Source organism: Diadema antillarum, unplaced genomic scaffold, assembly GCF_040938485.1.
Source record: "Diadema antillarum isolate AM-2024a unplaced genomic scaffold, OU_Dant_1.0 seq00001299_RagTag, whole genome shotgun sequence".
NCBI lineage: Eukaryota > Metazoa > Echinodermata > Echinoidea > Diadematoida > Diadematidae > Diadema > Diadema antillarum.
The window spans coordinates 75,380-95,281 of NW_027272077.1; the positions used below are offsets into that span (position 1 = coordinate 75,380).

Sequence of the window (19,902 nt, forward strand, 5' to 3'; positions counted from 1 at the left end):
TGTAATCCATCATGGTAAGTGGGATCGTTGCGTAATTTGCCAGCAAGACACCGATGAACCCTTGAAGTGTCCCTTCAAGAGTTCAAGGGCAAGTGGTGACAAGACAGATCCCTACAAGTCTTTCCTGTCGAATGTCGAACAGTTCCGAGTCATTAATGCTGTTCCAGTTTAACTTGTTTTGGAACGAAGAAAGTGTTGAAAGCTTTCTTACAACTAAACTCTGCTCAATGGCACAGAGCTTACCATTTGCAATTCAATAAATCTAAAGTGGAGAAGCCAAAGAAAAGAGAGTTCACACCCCAAATAAAGACCAAAAAAGGCTCACCAAGCGCAAAGATGTTCAAAAATGTTTCTTCTGTGAGAAAGGAGCAGAGGGTGGAGGATGTCCTCCATGAAGTGTCAACATCCGACGCTGATAAAAATATCATTGACATGATCACAGAGCTCAATGACACCTTACTAATGGCCAGAATAGTCGTAGGAGATGTCATTACAATGGAAGCAAAATATCATTTGACCTGTCTCCTCAAGCTTAGAAATCAATATCGCAGTCACACTCGCAAGACAGGCCAGTCGCCAGAAACATATACAGTGAAACCCCGTTATAACGAGGTCCGTGGGACCGCCGAATTATAACTGGTTCCTCGTTATCAACGTACGCACTAAAAACAAAGAAAAACATAAGCGTGGAGTCGCATATACCAAGGAATCAAACTTATGAGCAGTATTTGTGTTGTTATTACACAAGTAAATGTATCATTATTATTGAGAAAGAATAAAAAGGAATCATTTGTGAGTTGCTACCGTAGCCAAAAGAATAAAAAAGAAGGGGTTGAAAACGTGTTCTTTGTTTTTCTTCCGAAAAATCTCTTCGCGTGTGTTGTGCATGCGTTCTTGAAAAGTGCACGGCAGGGTTGAACTCGTAATCCTTTCTACACCTATCTCTTCCTCGTGTTTTGAACCATTCTGAAAGAATAAAAATATCATTTGTGAAACACAGTATACAATTTTAATAAGCAAAGTCATATTGTATTAAAAACGTTTGTTACTTTTTTCTGAACATGGGTGCAAGCAGAGTAACATGCATTATTCAAAATCATTTTACGCTGTGTGCGCCCAGCGGGATCGCGATGATTACATTAATTATTTAGGCTGTATTCCATGTCTGCACTTTGCGTTATTACATTACACAAGTAAATGTATCATTATAATTGAGAAAGAATAAGAAGGAATCATTTGTGAGTTGATACCGTAGCCAAAAGAATAAAAAAGAAGGGATTGAAAACGTGTTCTTTGTTTTTCTTCCGAAAAATCTTTTCGCGTGTGTTGTGCATGCGTTCTTGAAAAGTGCACGGCAGGGTTGAACTCGTAATCCTTTCTACACTGACACCTATCTCTTCCTCTTGTTTTGAACCATTCTGAAAGAATAGAAATATCGTTTGTGAAACACAGTATACAATTTTAATAAGCAAAGTCATATTGTATTAAAAACGTTTGTTACTTTTTTCTGAACATGGGTGCAAGCAGAGTAACATGCATTATTCAAAATCATTTTACGCTGTGTGCGCCCAGCGGGATCGCGATGATTACATTAATTATTTAGGCTGTATTCCATGTCTGCACTTTGCGTTATTACATTACACAAGTAAATGTATCATTATAATTTTAATAAGCAAAGTCATATTGTATTAAAAACGTTTGTTACTTTTTTCTGAACATGGGTGCAAGCAGAGTAACATGCATTATTCAAAATCATTTTACGCTGTGTGCGCCCAGCGGGATCGCGATGATTACATTAATTATTTAGGCTGTATTCCATGTCTGCACTTTGCGTTATTACATTACACAAGTAAATGTATCATTATAATTGAGAAAGAATAAGAAGGAATCATTTGTGAGTTGATACCGTAGCCAAAAGAATAAAAAAGAAGGGGTTGAAAACGTGTTCTTTGTTTTTCTTCCGAAAAATCTCTTCGCGTGTGTTGTGCATGCGTTCTTGAAAAGTGCACGGCAGGGTTGAACTCGTAATCCTTTCTACACTGACACCTATCTCTTCCTCTTGTTTTGAACCATTCTGAAAGAATAGAAATATCGTTTGTGAAACACAGTATACAATTTTAATAAGCAAAGTCATATTGTATTAAAAACGTTTGATACTTTTTTTCTGAACATGGGTGCAAGCAGAGTAACATGCATTATTCAAAATCATTTTACGCTGTGTGCGCCCAGCGGGATCGCGATGACTACATTAATTATTTAGGCTGTATTCCATGTCTGCACTTTGCGTTATTACATTACACAAGTAAATGTATCATTATAATTGAGAAAGAATAAGAAGGAATCATTTGTGAGTTGATACCGTAGCCAAAAGAATAAAAAAGAAGGGGTTGAAAACGTGTTCTTTGTTTTTCTTCCGAAAAATCTCTTCGCGTGTGTTGTGCATGCGTTCTTGAAAAGTGCACGGCAGGGTTGAACTCGTAATCCTTTCTACACTGACACCTATCTCTTCCTCTTGTTTTGAACCATTCTGAAAGAATAGAAATATCGTTTGTGAAACACAGTATACAATTTTAATAAGCAAAGTCATATTGTATTAAAAACGTTTGTTACTTTTTTTCTGAACATGGGTGCAAGCAGAGTAACATGCATTATTCACAATTATTTTACGCTGTGTGCGCCCAGCGGGATCGCGATGATTACATTAAATATTTAGGCTGTATTCCATGTCTGCATCAGCAGGGGTTGAAAATGCGTTTTGTATTTTTCTCCCCAAAATCCTTCGCATTTTATACATGCGTTCTGGAAAGGTAGACGACATGGTTGAATTCGTGATCCTTTTTACGCCTATCTCTTCCTCATTATAACGGACCATTCTGAAAGAATGAAATTATTCATTTGTAAAGATACAGTGTGAAATAATAATGGACATCACGATAATTTCATAAATTATTTCGGCTGTAATCTTGTCGTATAGTGTACACATCAATGTTTCCTAACCAGCAAAACAACTGGAAGTCGGAACTAATATGGAAAGGATTATGATAAGCTGCACATGCATTCCAAAAATATATCTCTCAATGTTCTGTCACCAGTTTGTTTTACTGGATGAAACAATTTTGAATGAGTTTTTTTTTTTTTTTTTTTTTTTTGGTCACATGCAACAGGCTCAGGAAAGGGACACAGAACGGGAGGGGTTAGGAGGGGTACGATCCCCCTTGTAAGCACAAGAGATTTTACATTGCATGCATTCTGGTGCATACTTTGGAAAAGATATTTAGACAAACGCAAGAAAATTTTCCTCATTTCGGGAATTATTTGGCGACAAAATGACATGTTTGCCCCCACCCCCGTCGTCCAGAATCTACGTCCCTGCATACGAACTGGGCTTTTGCGTTCTTAGAATACAGATACAAATGAAAAAAATTTCGATGGAATATTTGGAAAGCTGTCAATCCCCAGAATGTACTATAAGGTTTTTAATGGGAAACAAAGCGGGGAAAAGGTGGATTCAAAGAAGATATCCCCTCCCACCGCGATGGATCTGTCGTGGTCTCTCTTGTAACTGAAGTGAGAGACCTGGTGCACTCTTAAGATAAAACTTTTGGGAATCTTGCAATCTAAAAAGAAAAAAAGAGAAGGACCGAAAGGGGAGGGGGTACCCCCTCCCACGCGAGATATTTTTTTTTTCGCATTTTCAGAATTGAAATTCTGCAATGTGTTGCACACTTTGGATAAGATGTTTGGACAGTTTTCTATCCAAAAACGCAAGAAAAGTTTCCTCATTTCGGGAATCATTGGGGATCAAAATTATATGTTTGGTACCCCCTTGCATTTTTAGAATTCAGATGAAAATATGTCGCAAACACATTTATAAGGTAATCTGGGAAAATTTCAATCCCAGAAGTGTATACTTTTTTTTTTGAGGGGGGGGGGGGGACCCTTCAAAAATTGAAAGCATCTAGATATCTCCTCCCACCCACTGAACTTTTGCATTTTCTTTTAATTGAAGTAACAGACCTGGTGCACACTTTAGATGAAACATTTTAAAATCTGTCAATCTGAAGTGTACGGGGAGGGTATGGGAGGGGGTAGGCCTAGGCCTATCCCCCTCTTACTCGAAGGAGATTTTGTATTTTCAGAATTGAAATTCCGCCATCTTTTGGTGAAATATAAAAACAGTTTTCTATTTAAAAAAAAGGTAAGAACATTTCCACATCTCGGGAGTTACGAGGAGGAGCAAAATGATATGTTTGTCCACGATACTTTTATTGGGGAACCCCCCCCCCCCCCCACCGACCCCTCTGCATATGAGGGAGCTTTTGTAAGTGAAAGATCTGCTGCACACTCTGTGATAGATTATTTGGAAATATACGTCAATCTCAAAAGTGTACAAAGTATATTGTAAGGGATCCAGTATATAGCGGAGATTTTGCAGGTTTATGAGTGCAATTCAACGATCTGGGGCATAGCTGTGGCGGCATTTGGTCAATTTTCCATGAAGAGAGTTCGAGATTTGTCCTCATCTTGAAAATTCGTGGGGGACAAATGATTTGTCTGCCCAAACACTCCCATAGGGGCGGGGCAAATGCCCCTTTGCCTCCCCCCAGATAGATTCGACGCCCCTGATCATCCCTTAGTATACCCATAAATGTATCCTGACTGAGTCAGCAGAGTCATCATCGTTTCTCAGGAATGATTCAGGAATTAATGGAGAGGGTTCAATTATGGCGGTATAGTTTTTGTTATTGTTTGTTTGTTTGCTTTTCGTACATATTTTGCAGATGGTCCCGAGTTGCTCGCGTCATAGCATGTTTACATGTAGGTCTATATCTATTGACGTTGTTAACGTCTGGGCCATTCCTTACAGTGTATGTCGATTATTACTTTCTTCAGCGCTTGAGAAAAATATGTATTCACACAACATCCTACAAGATAGAATACTGTTCAGTTCTGTTACCTGTATTTCGGGGGGGGGGGGTGGGAGGGATTCATACCCCCATCCCCTAGTATTTACGCCCATGCCTTGTACTCGTGGTAGGGTCATTGTCATGCTACTTAAATTCTGAAACATTGAATCGTGAGATTTTGCAAATTGTATAAGCTTGCGTGCTGATCATGGAAGAATAGTAAAAAAAAATACTACAAATACAAATGTGCGAGCTTTTTTTTTTCTTACGATTGACACCCATGACACTATGTGACCGTGCACCACAAAACGAACAAAAAGTCGTACACACTGATTTTGTGTGAGGACTGAAAATAAGTGAAATGGGCCAACTTAAGCGATCTTGAGTTTTTCATATTTTCTGAAAGAGCAAGTCTTCTTCTACATTATGCTAAAATTTGGGATCATAAAACGGGTAGAAAAGTGTGTTTTTTAGCAGTTTATCTTGAACATGTTTTGGTAGAATAGTGTTATCAGGTGTGTTTTTAGAGTCCCTTTTTCATTTCTTAAGAACCTTGTGCGTACTCTTCACTTTCAACTCTGATAACTTTTTAAAGGATGATGCTACTGCTTTGAAAGTTAGCATCATTTATGAACAAAATATGTTGATAAGGCACGCTCAATTTCAGTTTAATCTGATAATCTCTTCATCATTGTTACTTTTGTGGTTTACATCCTGTTTTTTGTCCCATTCATTGCACAGCCAGCGCGGCTTGGTAAAGATTTAGTTAGTGCTTGAATAGACACTGCACTTCAGAGCCTCTTTTCTCAGTTCACACTTTTCCTGAGTGTGTGTTTTCATTTCAATATTTAGATAAAAATATGTTAGGAGAGTCCATTTGATTTGAGTTATACATCATTTTAAAACTTAAAGTCTGCTATTTTAGATTATGCTCTTAACTAAAATTTCATGTCTGGCGACTTTCTGTGCGTTTTGTGATGCAGGGTCACCTATAGTCTGTGGCAACATCTGACAGATTTTAGGATTTATTAGGATTTAGGCCCCCCCCCCCCCAAAAAAAAAAAAAAAAAAAATGCCCAAGCTATTTTGACCCTTCCCAAGCCCGGGGGGGGGGGGGGCTAACTTTATATTTTAATCATTTAATATATCACCGTCATATTTGGCACATGGATAGAGCAACTCACATGCTGCATGACCGTACATTTGAATTTTCTCATGGTCACCCATGGAGGGCGCTATTTACGAGAAACGATAAAGAAATACATAAGAAATATGCTAAAAACATGATTTTCCTGTGTAATATCTTCATCTCGGTATACATGTCTTATTATAGACCAATCATTCTCATATTTGCCACAAATGATAAGTAAGTAGAATCTCATTATTGGCTATGGTGGAAATTTCTCAAGATCATCACATGGAGCGCTATTCATATGACATAAAAAATGCATTTTGAGACCTGTGACCTGGGATAGGTAGGCGTACGTGTATAGTTATCACATTTCACATTTGCATGACATTGGAATTTTGAGTTTGTAGATAGATAATAATTGATTATGATAATGTAATGATATTACAGGCATAACTAGAGTGTAAGAATCAAAATGATACATTATAGAAGGGCAATCGTTGTAAAAAGCGGGTTTTTTATTTTCGCTATCAACGTTTGATGCTTTTGTCACATACAAACAATGGACATGATAAGAAAAACATTTTTAGGACCATAATCACTTCACATGTTGCTTCTCCAGCAAATTTCAGCCCAGAAACGCCCATTCCATTCATTGTAATTTTGTTAATTGAAAGTGGAACAGAAAAAAAAAAATGAATCTGACTGACATGGTTATCAGTTTATGGTTGCCATGGTAGCCAGCAATATCAAATAGAGCTAAATGTATATCGAAATGTTTGCAATAAGATGTTAGGATAAGTCACTAAATCTGGTTGAAATTGGATAGAGGGCAAAGGAAAGGCAAATGAAAATCTGGTACGGGCTCAAGCCCCCCTCCCCTTAATGGGCTTTAAAAGGTTAAGCTTACGGGGAAGGGTATGAAACTTTAAGTTACGAGTACTTAATCATTAAAACAACATAAGAATTGAATATTTCCTTGTGAACAATAGCAACAGCATAGCAACAGAAATGCTATTAAAATAATAAGAAAAAGAAGGAAGAAAAAAATAATGTACGTATTGCTGTCAATATGTATATGAATACGTGTGTACTTAAACTCTGTCTCCCTAGTATGTGATACATAAATATGAAATTTGATATTGGCACATTATGGAAAAAGGTCTCCCTAAGATACTTATTTTTCAAAGTGTCTCCCTAAGGTGGACTCTTGGGTTAGAAAACCTAAAGGAGACAAAATTATCACTTTTAGAATAAATATCTGAAATGAATTTTCTTGGTTCCAATTTATATTTCGGATTAAAAAGAGATCTTCATTTCCAATGTTTTAACGTAATATGCAAAAATAGAAACTATGACAAAATCACTCTTTTCAGAGTTTTCCATATTGTCGCTGTAAGGTATGTATTTCACGAACGTCTCCCTAAGGTTTCTTCCAGGAGTATATATATATATATATATATATATATATATATAATTGACATTATTATATATATATAATATATATATTCTTTGTTATAATTGTATTCATCTCTGTAAAGTATACGAATGCAAAAAGGACTTCACAGGAAGCCCTAAGGGAACCAAGCATGATTCTTTGGGTAACCCTTTCATTATCACTTGCTGATGTAACGTTTAGGAGACCACTCATACGGGCGCACGTCACGAGTCTGACACCCACGAGTCATACACCCCACGAGTCAAGCAGCCCACGAGCTCGACACTGTAGGCAAATACAAGGCCCACCATGAGTCTGCCCATGGAGCTACCATGGTCTGATACAAGACAAACAAGGTCCACGAGTCAGACACTATTCAACCCCCCCCTTAAAAAAAGAAACAAAACAAAAAAAAAAACAAACAAACAAACAAACAAACCCATGAATTCGACACTATAGGTAAATTTAAAGATATATACCTAGATTCGTTGAAAGCAAATCATGCATTTTTTGTGATCAATTAATTTCTGTTCTAAAAGAAAGCCATACATTGAGGGATACAACAGATCAGGCTGTATACTTACAGCACAACATCGTGCTTATTAAAGGAATGAATTGATAACTATTCGATCCGTTGTGTCAAAGTCAAAGACAGTCGTCCCTAGCCTATACTCTTTAGGTTTAATAAAGAGAGTATGATGCAGGGATTGGGGAATAACATACAACGACCTTTTGTTTATACTCAACAACGCGATTCTGACGATTTATAATTTTAAGCTTTATAATGTGTACAGATTACAGAGACAAGCAAAAATGATTCATGTACAAAAATTGATCTAGTCATCATTCTAGCCTAAAATTAGTTTCTAAACTGAGTTGATGATCTTACAGTAACATGTCTATACCAACACGACCAATAAACTGACACAAACTTGCCACACTGTGATATAAGTTTCTCTCAGTCAAGTGATACACCAAAAATTCTATTGAAAACGATAATGAACTTTACCTTGTTACTCAGATGATAGCACAAGTATATAGACTCTTTATGTACACACATACATCCAGTCATATCATATCATTCCAGCTACACTTGATTTCTAAACTAAGTTGCTGAACTTATTACATGTCTACCAATGCATTCACATGTATGCATTCCACGCTGTGATATAAGTTTCTCTTTGCCAAGTGATACACCTATTATTAAATATATATATTATTACCGTGTTTCTCAGATGATACGCAGCAGTATAAAATCATTCATGTGCACAAATACATCCATGTCATAACATCACATCATTTTAGCTCAAACTGGTTTTTAAATGTACTTACATAGACGTTCTACGTTGTGAGATTATTCGAAATTTGATTTTGATTTGATTTGATTTTGCCTTGTTACTTACATTATAAAAACAGTATAAACTACTTATTTACACAAACATATCCAGTCATAAGATTGAAAACCATATCAAACTTTACAGTATATAATCACTCACATGATACAACTTAGTAACGTTTGGATTTTTATCCATCTTATTTGAATAGAAAGGGTTTCAGGTGATGGACTGAAATAATGAACATCAGGATTACTACAAAACAGTGTAAGCATTAAGTAGCTTTACCTTCTACTGAGTTTACGATTCTGCGCGAGACGGCGAAATACGTATTGACTATAAAACATCAAGCATCCTCTAAGAAAAATAATCGTCAGGTTGATGATTAACGACAGTTGTGACAATATTTCTTGTCTGCTGACATTTCCGGTTGATTGAGATGGTTACAGTTCGTCGTTTCGGAGGTTCGTTATTTCGAACCGTCGTTAATCAGAATTAAAATGAAAGAAGGTTCGTTATTCCGAAGGTTCGTTATTCTGAGGATTCGTTAATCCGAAAATGAAAATCGTTGTTCAGAAAATTCGTTTATTCGTAAATTAAATAAAGTTCGTAATTCCAAATGTTCGTTTGTACAGTGCTCTCCGTTATAACAATCTCGGCTATAACGAAATTCTCGTCACAACGAAGTAAAAATTCAGGTACCAAAGTAATCATCTATATATCTCTATGTACTTTACTATTCAGTCATAACAAAATTTCTATATCACGAAAACAAAGAAACTGCCGGTCCCGAGGGCTTCGATATAACGGGAGTGCACTGTATGCACCGTCTGTTCATATTTTGGACTAACGAACCTTCGTAATATTCATCCTTATCTAATTTTCGGATCAACAAATTTTTTGAATAAACAACATCACCAAATTGGGACATCATTAGTGAGAAGTTTCGCGTCTGGTTTCGAACGAAAAAGTTGTGTTTGTTTTGTTCTAAGCAAGAGAGTGGAGACACGGGGTTGCCATTATAGATGATTCTGTGGTATTGTAGAAAAAGAAACAATACGAGGCTTTGTTGTGATCTCTTCAGGTCGTTCCATGGGGCTTTCGGGGCCTCCTCAACTGGGTCAAAGAAAAGTACGGTGACGTACCGATCTACGTCACAGAGAACGGCGTCTCGGAGCCCGACGGTCCGATGAACCTGGACGACGAGCTCCGATGCAAATATTACCGTGCTTACCTCAACGAGGCATTGAAAGGTAACCATGACAACCACAATTTTATTCCATGCCTTTTCAAACATGGTAACGATAACATTGATAATGGTGTGTGGGGTGAGGTACTTTGGCAAAATGGATAAGATTATTGATTTTCACACGAGTTAACCTGAGTTAAAAGTCCGCCCAATACATCCTTGCAGGAGATTTCGTCAGATTGGCGATAGGCTGAAGAAAAACTTCTATCATTAAGGGGAGAGAGATAGGAAATTATTTTTCCCTATCACAAGAAAAACAGAGATAGCGTGATGTCAACGGAGCATGTTATCCAACATTCAATCGCTTTGACTACGAATTTAGTGGGATCATTCAAAAACAAAAAGCAAACACACTGATGTAAAACACAAAATAAAGTCAGATTACACAGAATAATAAAACAACAACAATTAGAACAGATACAATCTAACATCTATTGGAGGGTATAGCCATAATGGAAATCCCGTATTAGTTAAGTGCAAGTTGTTGAAATTGCGTTTATTTACATATTATATACGTGCCATGATATCATATTTTTTTTTAGCTCTTATCATGCTTATACTTAGATTCAAACTCTCACAGATTGACCACCATGTCTTCTACGTTTGAAATATTTCATTGCCCATCCTGGCTGGACATCATGTAGAATTTTCTTTTATATTTGATGCATTTTTCATTGAGAAATATGAAAATGAATTGAAATTGAAATTGAAAATGGTGATAACTCTTTACGTGATGCACGCCTGTCTACCTGTAAATGCAAAATACAAATCCTTTCACATATTTCATATCTGTCTCTTTATCTGTTTGTATGTCACCATTCCACTAACGTAGCTTCAAAGGTGGACGGTATGAACTTGCGCGGCTACTTCGCTTGGACCCTCATGGACAACTTCGAGTGGGCGTCGGGATTCAGCTAACGTTTCGGACTTTACCACGTGGACTTCAACGATCCCGCGCGAACGCGTCGCGCAAAAAAGTCGGCGGCGACCTTTGCGCAGATAGTGAAAGAGAACGGTTTCCCAGCTTCGGACGCTGAGGCGAAGACAGAACTATAAAATGTAATCGACGATAATCAATCAAATTGCCTATAGACATCAAAAGAATAATAGTATCGCTATGCAGTGCAGTAAAACCAGAATCACGAAAAGGGTAACTCTCTGTTTGCATTGACTGGAATGCTACTATGTGTTAGATACAATAGACAGAAATATTATTGTTTAGATATACTTTGATCGATTGATACCCGCACAATTTTATTGTTAATAATCTTACAAAGAATGACAAATGTTTTCATTCACAAGCAATGTAATCTTCGAAATCTAATGATCATAAATATGTTTTAAAGCGAAACGTGTAGAAGAAAGATGTATGAACTATTCTTTTATTGACAACTTTATAGGTGTGCAATGGGTGGTACTTCATTCACGGAATAAAGAATTAGATTAAGTCATTCAATGGACCTGACGTTTACCTTGGTTTATCATAGTGTCACGGAATTCTCCGGATAATGTTGCACATCATCGGGATAAAGCACGTAAAGCTCCTCACTCATCCCTGCCACCTAACACACGCGAACACACAACGCACACACACACACATGCACACGCACACACACATGCACACGCACACACTCACATACACATAAAATAATTTTTTCCAGAAAAGCCTGTTGGATTCCATACAAATTTGAATCATAGTTAATTTGCATATTTGATAAAGCACTATATAGGTATCACATGTGAATTAAAAATGAAATAAAAATAAATAATTAAAATGTAATCAATCTGTTGAATGACATTTCCACTGTTCTTGATGGCGAGTAAAAGGACTGCTAAGTTTACGAGAGTTCGTAATGACGTTAGCGACCTTAGATCTGCGACGCAAACGCTAAGACGACGTTAATTAGGGGAAAAATGGTGATCTGCACATATGAGAGACAGCTATTTTCCATCGTCATCTTAGCGTAAGGGATTGCGCCGCAGATGGAAAACTCGCTTTTTGCTGCCTCGAGAATATATGAACCTTCCATTCGTGTAGATAATTAGTTATTAACTTGATTAGGAACCCATCAATATTTATGTATATATATACATTTGATGAAATTTCACCTAAGTTATAAGACTCACGGCGAGATACAAGAAATAACTCATCTGATACATATGTAGGCCCTATACTTAGTAAATAAAAAAAAATACGTTTTTTGTATTCTTGAAAATATGTTGATACATGAAAGCTTGTTTGTAAGGTTTGTAGGTTCTCTCTTTCTTCCCCTCTCATCTCTCCCTCTCCCTCTCTTTTTTCTCTCTCTCATCTCTCCCTCTCTTTCTTTTTCTCTCTCATCTCTCTCTCTCCCTCTCAGTTTACAGAATGTTGTTAACGTCAGATTCTCAAGTTAGTTCAGCTTGATTTTATTTCTGCATTTCTAACATGATTTATAGTACATGCGTACAGTGTATTTTGAAAAAAAATGTACGTGATAGATTCAAGTATAATAATTACAATAATCTTTGAAGCATTTTGAACAAATACAATGATATCATGGAAATCAGCAATGATAATGATATTAATGATGATGATAATAATAATAATAATAATAATAATAATAATAATAATAATAATAATAATAATGATAATAATTATTATAATAATAACAATAATAAGGTCTTATTTACCCAGGGCAGCCTCTTCAGTGTTGCCACTGCTCTACCAGAGGGCCCTGCCATTATCATTACCCTCGCGTTGCCAGGTACCCATTTATACACCTGGGTCGAGAGGGACGTGGTGGGTAAAACATCTTGTCCATGGACGCAACCACTGGGCGGGAATCGAACTCGGTCCTCCGATTGGGAGTCGAGAGTCTTATCCACTGTGCCACAGCGCCCCCACAATACTCACTTATTTCCATTTAAAAGAAAAATGCAGAAGTCTGCCATCTTATACAGGTGGTTGATAGTCATGGCAGCCTCAGAAAGAAAGAAAATATCATGAAATGTATACTTTAATGTGAAATTCGTATGATATGGCTCTTTTATTGAAGGTAACTTGTACACGAAGTGGAATTGCACTTAATTCTTCTCATTTTCATCAGCGACCTATTAGTATATAATTCCTGTGACCATCTGGCATGGTGGTCCTCAATTATTGATTGGGTCATCCGATCCACAGCATCGTATCCTTAACAACGGCAATGGGGCGTATACACGCCCCATTGCCGTTGTTAAGGATACGATGTTGTGGTATTTTGTCTATAATGTTAATACGTGTAATCATCAACAAGTACAATGAAGCATCTCGTGTTATTACGAAGATAGTCATTAATATCCTGGTTAAGTGCTCCACATGTACACTCTTTTATGTGAGGCTTTTTCTTTGAAACAATATGAGGCTACTTCAATAAAACCAAAATTGAGAAATGAAATAGGATGAAACCTGGCTGTAGCTTAATGAACTCAATATTATGCTTGCAAACAAAACAAAGAAACAAAACCAATAGATTTTATCGAACGAGCATGAACAACATCAAAATCATGAAAAATACTTACTTTATGTATACTGACAGAGGAACGGAAAGAGAGAGAGAGAGAGAGAGAAAGAGAGAGAGAGAGAAAAAAAAGAAAGAGATAGGTCTACGGAACATACAGAGAGTAGCTGTTTATTTATTTTCGTCTGCAAAGATTCAGGAAAATAACTATGCCATTTACACTTTTTTTATATAACTGTATTCATCTCTGTAAAGTACGAATGCAAGAGGGTACCAAGGGATTCTAGCCCTAAAGAAGCAAGCATGATTCTTTGAATAACCCTGTCATTACCACTTCCTGTACGTTACAGGAGACCACTCATATACGGGTGCACGTCACAAGTCCGACACCCACCAGTCATACAGCCCACGAGTCATGCAGCCCACGAGTCATGCAGCCCACGAGCTCGACACTATAGGCAAATATATATAGGGCTTTTTACACTTGCAATTTTTTGCTTAGTCCCGTACCAACGGCGGGGCAAAGGGGGGGGGGGGGGCCTTAGCCCCACCGTTGGTACCGACTTTCCTTAGCCCACTTTCTGTTTACACTTGTTTTTGCCGAAAGCCCTATTTACACTTGTGCTTCTTAACCCCGTACTTTCTCTGACCCAGGACTATCGTTAGTCCAGTACCAATTTCTTCAGCTTTTTACACTCCCCAATAAATCCCGTACTAAGCTCTTGTCCTGGGCTAAGGAGAAAACTGACCTTTTTACACTCATATTTCTTAGCCCCGTACTTTCCAAACCACATGAATATTCATGATTACGCTGTGCACTGTACAAGTACACGCACGCAGCGGCAGCACTTGATTACCTCGTTTCTGATTGGTAAGTGGGGGGTCGGACTTCGTCTCCGTCGCTTAGCCCCGGACTATTTTTTCGTTCTATTTACACTCGCTTGCTTGCCACCGCAATTGCGGTGCTAACACTGCAATTTTGCAGGGCCAGATAGTACGGGATTATCGATGGGGCTAGCCCACTTTCGCAAAAACAAGTGTAAACAGAAAGTGGGCTAAGGAAAGTCCGGTACCAACGGTGGGGCTAAGCCCCCCCCCCCCTTAGCCCACGGGACTAAGCAAAAATGTGCAAGTGTAAAAAGCCCTAAAGTGGGCTAGCCCCACCGATAGTCCCGTACTATCTGGCCCTGCAGAATAGCAGGGTTAGCACCGCACCACAATTGCGGTGCCAAGCAAGCGAGTGTAAACAGAACGAAAAAATAATCCGGGGCTAGCAACGGAGACGAAGTCCGACCCCCACTGACCAATCAGAAACGAGGTCATCAAGTGCTGCCGGTGCGTGCGTGTACGTGTACAGTGCACAGCGTAATCATGAATATTCAGGTGGTTTGGAAAGTACGGGACTAAGAAATACGAGTGTAAAAAGGTCAATTTTCTCCTTAGCCCAGGACAAGAGCTTAGTGCGGGACTTATTGGCGAGTGTAAAAAGCTGAAAAAAATGGTACGGGACTAACGATAGTCCTGGGTCAGAGAAAGTATGGGGTTAAGAAACACAAGTGTAAAAAGGGCTTATAAGGCCCACCATGAGTCTGACCATGGAGCTGCCATGATCTGATACAAGGCAAACAATCCCCACGGCTTCAGCACTAGGCAAACAAGGCCCAGGAATTCAACACTAGGCAAATTCATAGACATATACCTAGATTTGTTGAAAACAAATCATGCGATTTTTGTGATCTATTAATTTCTGTCTGAAAGAAAGCCATACATTGAGGGATACAACAGATCAAGCTGTATACTTACAGCATCGTGCCGATTTAAGGAATTGATTGATAACCCTACGATTGGTTGCCCTCAGGTTTTATAAAGAAAGACAAAAATAATATACAGAGATTGGGAAATAGCATAATCTACAACGACTTTTTTTTTATACTCAACAACGCATTTGTGACTTTTTTAGCTTTTTAATGTGTTCAGATTACAGAGATAAGCAAAAATGATTTATGTACAAAAATGGATCCAATCTTCATTCTAGTCAAAAATTAGATTCTAAGCAGAGTTGATGATCTCATAGCAATGTCTATACCAACACTACCAATAAACTGACACAAACTTGCCACAATGTGATAACTGTTTCTCAGCCAAGTGACACCTAAAATTCTATTGAAAACGATATCAGATGATAGCACAAGTATAAACTGTTTATGTACACACATACATCCAGACATATCATATTCCATCTACAATTGATTTGTAAACTAAGTTGCTGAACACATAATATGTCTACACCAATGCACTTACACAGGCATTCCACGCTGTGATAAAAGTTTTTCTTAGTCAAGTGATACACCTATTATTGAAAACGATTCTGCACTTAACCGTGTTGCTCAGATGATAGCGGCAGTTATAAATCATTCATGTGCACAAATATATACGTCCATGTCATATCGCATGATCTTAGCTCAAACTGGTTCTTAAAATCACTTACACAGACATTCTACGTTGTGATACGTTTCCCTATGAGTTAAATGATATACAATCATCGAAAATGATTTTGAATTTGCTTTGTTACTCAGATTATATAAAAAGACACACAACATAAACTATTCATTTACACAAACATATCCAGTCATAGAATCATCATATTATTCTGGCTTGAAATAAGTTGGTGATCTTATATGTGTCCAATACACTTACACAGACTTGTCACACCGTATTATGAGTTTCTCTATGAGTCAAGTGATATATTTGTTATTGAAAACGATATTGAACTTTACCGTGTTACTCAGATGATATCAACAGCACACTATTCATATACAGAGATACATCTAGTCATATCATATCATTCCAGCTTAAAATTAGTTTCTTAACTGTGTTATGTGTGTCCAATACACTTACATAAACTTTCCACGCTGTGATATAGGTTTCACTATTAGTAAAAGTTATACGCTTATCTCTGAAAACGATATCGAACTTTAGAAACGTTGCTGGGATTTTTATCCATCTTATTTGAATAGAAGGGGTTCCACATGATGGACTGAAATAATGAACATTAGGATTATGAAAAAGCAGTGTAAGCATTGAGTAGCATTAACTTTTACTGAGTTGACGATTCTGCCCGAGACAACGAAATACGTACTGGTTGTAAAACATTAAGCATCCTCTTGCGTAATGCGAGGATCAAGAGTGACTGTGTAGCAATTTATCTATAGCATTTTTTCTTTTACTGTATAGGGCACGTGCTAAAGTGAGCAAGTTAAATAATTTACTGTTATATAGTAAGGGAACCTCCCGTTCCACATATCAAGTTTGGTAGAATTATATGATTACGACATTTTCAGTAGTCTCTACTATAATTTGAAGTCAATCATTGCTGCTATACCACTTAGTTCACAATAAGCTACATGTACAACTGACAAACTTGACATGATTATGTGTATCACAGGCGATGGAGTGAACAATTTCTGCGATAAGTTATACGAGGCTATAGCTGCTTCGGGAACTCATTTGTTAGAAAAATGATTGACTAGTCGATGAATAACGCCAGTTGAGACAATATTCCTTGTCTGTTGACATTTCCGGTTGATTGGAACGGTTTCAAAAGGTTCGTTATTCCGAAGGTTTGTTAGCATCCACCGTCTGTTCATTTTCTGATTAGCGAAACTTCGGAATAACGAACCCCCTTTCACTTTCGGGTTAACAAACGTCTATAGATAAGGGGCATTTGCGTATTTCGGAATAGTGAACCTTTGAAATATCTATCTCCCAGATCGATCTTCATCTAATTTTCGGATAAACGAACCTTCGGGATAAAATGACATCACCAGATTGGGACAGCATTGGCTTGAAGTTTCTCGAGACTCAAAGAAGGGAATCTTGTTTCCATGGCGACCAACCTCCAGATGACCGTTGGCAAATGTCAGCCAGAAGTGATCATAATGCGGGATGAGCGAAAGAACAGCGTCATGGCTAATGATCAGTTTGTTTGTCTGACAACTACCCCACTTGGCTAAAGGTGTCGGGCAGCTCCGCTGAAGCGCAATTTGGGTATTCGTCCCTCCTGCTCCTCCTCCTCCGAGGACTGAAGGACAGTTAAAGAGATAACAATAAAACAAAAAAGGGAAACAAACAAACTAACAAACAAGTAAACCAGAGAGAATAAAACAACCGGCCCTCTACAAATCATATTTGAGTCTTTTATATGTGTAACATATACCCTGTTAGGATAAAGCCCAATTTTCAAATCAAGTTTAAAGATTCAATTTCTTCCAATCTTGCATTTGATTTTGTTTTTGTTTTGTTTTTGTTTTTTGGGCTTACTCAGGGGAACTAAATAAAGTATGCCAAGTTGGGGGTTTTGAGCAAGCCACTCATTCAAAGCATTTCACTGCTGCACTGATCGAGAAGAAATGAAAACTGAAATAAAAACTTAGCTCAAAATAAGTCGTATAAGACAAGCAAAATCACATGACGTACATGATATAGGATATATGTAATAGTTAAGTATATTGTAAACAAAGATTTCTCAATTGCAACATCTTTTAGAACCTAAAACGATTGAATTCCTATTCGCAATGAACTAATTCTTCTGCCCAAGGTTTTAAGAAAATCCCAATCGCACATCTCTCAGAACTTAAAACACTTGAATTCCGATTCTTAACAAATTGATTCTTTGCTTAAAGTTTAGTTTACTAAATGGAAGGTGCTTTCCGGATTTTGACTTCCCTTTTAAAAAAGAACAAAAACAACTCATGACTTTTCAAAATCTAAGTCTCAATGTCATAAGCATTGGACATGATATAAAATCTTGCAAACGTATAATGAAATATAAAAACGAAGGCAGCAGTATGAAAGCCGGATATGACAGCTGTAACTTGAATCAGGAATTTCTTTTACTTGCATAATAACAGCTATATACAATCAATACGTAAAAAGATTGAGTTTCATATTTCTTTTTTTTTTAGCTAAAGGTGTTTTTTTAATTCAAATTTGAATAGTTTTGGATTCAGTTTGGAAGGATATATCATTATAAGGAGCATTAGGAAATGAATACACCAGAAACTACGCGTGTTGGTTTGTTTGTGTGTGTGTGTGTGTGTGTGTGCGTGCTCGCCCACCTGCATAATGTACAGTAAAACCGAAATTATATATGTACACCAAATTGCGTACTCACCAATGCGATACATATCATTCTGATTTGAATTCTGACTTGATAGGGCAAAGTGTGCATTTTTGTCGCAGCTGACTTCAAAATCCAGGGACACTACATCGCTTGTTAAGTGCCAACCAGCAGGGAACTGAAACCGTCTCTCTGTGTGAACCCTTTCGCCGGCAGTGAAAATAACCGGGCATGCTACATGGCGGTTGATGAAGTAAGACGGCAAAAGAAACAATCAAACACAATATTAAAGGTAAAAGCACAACACCAGTATACCAACTGATATACGATTATTGCTTTAAATATCAAAGTAGATTGATCATCATATTAGACAGACACAGACATATCTGCATTCTCTCATAAAAGTGTTATATATATATATATATATATATAGAGAGAGAGAGAGAGAGAGAGAGGGAGAGAGAGAGAGAGGGAGAGAGAGAGAGAGACTGCGAGAAGGGGTCTCGACCATTTACAGTACCAGTTTAGCTCCTTCATTATTTACATTCAATGTGACAAGAAGAGCAATGGTGGACGTAGCTAGGGTCAACGTGCCTGTTTATTGTCGCCGAGCTTTCGGTCCCATTAGGACCTTCATCAGGGCTGTAACGATACAAGAAATAAATATATATTCATATACTAATATAAATCTAATTGGCGTGAGTCTATAATGACTATGTAATCAATCAATCCGTAATTACAGCTGTATATAACAGACTCCAATAATAATATACATAATCAATTGCATATTATTTAATACATTTCATATCAAACTCGTGTTATTAATTGAGATGAAGGTATATAACAAAAACACCAATTCAGTATCTTCATCTTATGTGTTGTGTAACAGAAGACTGTAATAATATCAAACTAGACATTTTTATGTTGTCGACGATAATACCGCATGTGGCAGCATTGCAAGACGTAAGTGGCTATATAATACAGTACAACAGCCACGCGTCATCTTGTGGCTATCGTATAATGGCGTAAATAATACTAATATACTTTTTTTACTTAATACTCCTTTTCTTTCAGCAATACCGGTGCAGCTTTCAGCTGTATGGTAATAAACTTACTCAAGACCTCGAAGTATACTTCATTATCTAAAAAAAGTTCAATTTGTTTATTTAATGATTTCTTTCTCTCATTAGCTGATGTTGTGAAAGATTTCTTGAAATCTTAAACTGCCGTAGTAGTGCCTGGAA

At 37.4% G+C, this 19,902-nt stretch overlaps 1 protein-coding gene across 1 annotated transcript; it reads left to right on the plus strand.

The window, feature by feature from the left end:
- Window positions 1-336: 336 nt before the first annotated feature.
- LOC139708073 (lactase-like protein) lies at window positions 337-10,975 on the plus strand. The gene is made up of 3 exons (XM_071620057.1): window positions 337-477; window positions 9,893-10,061; window positions 10,890-10,975. The coding sequence occupies exons 1-3, from the start codon at window positions 337-339 to the stop codon at window positions 10,973-10,975; spliced, it is 396 nt and encodes a 131-aa protein (XP_071476158.1).
- Window positions 10,976-19,902: the final 8,927 nt, after the last annotated feature.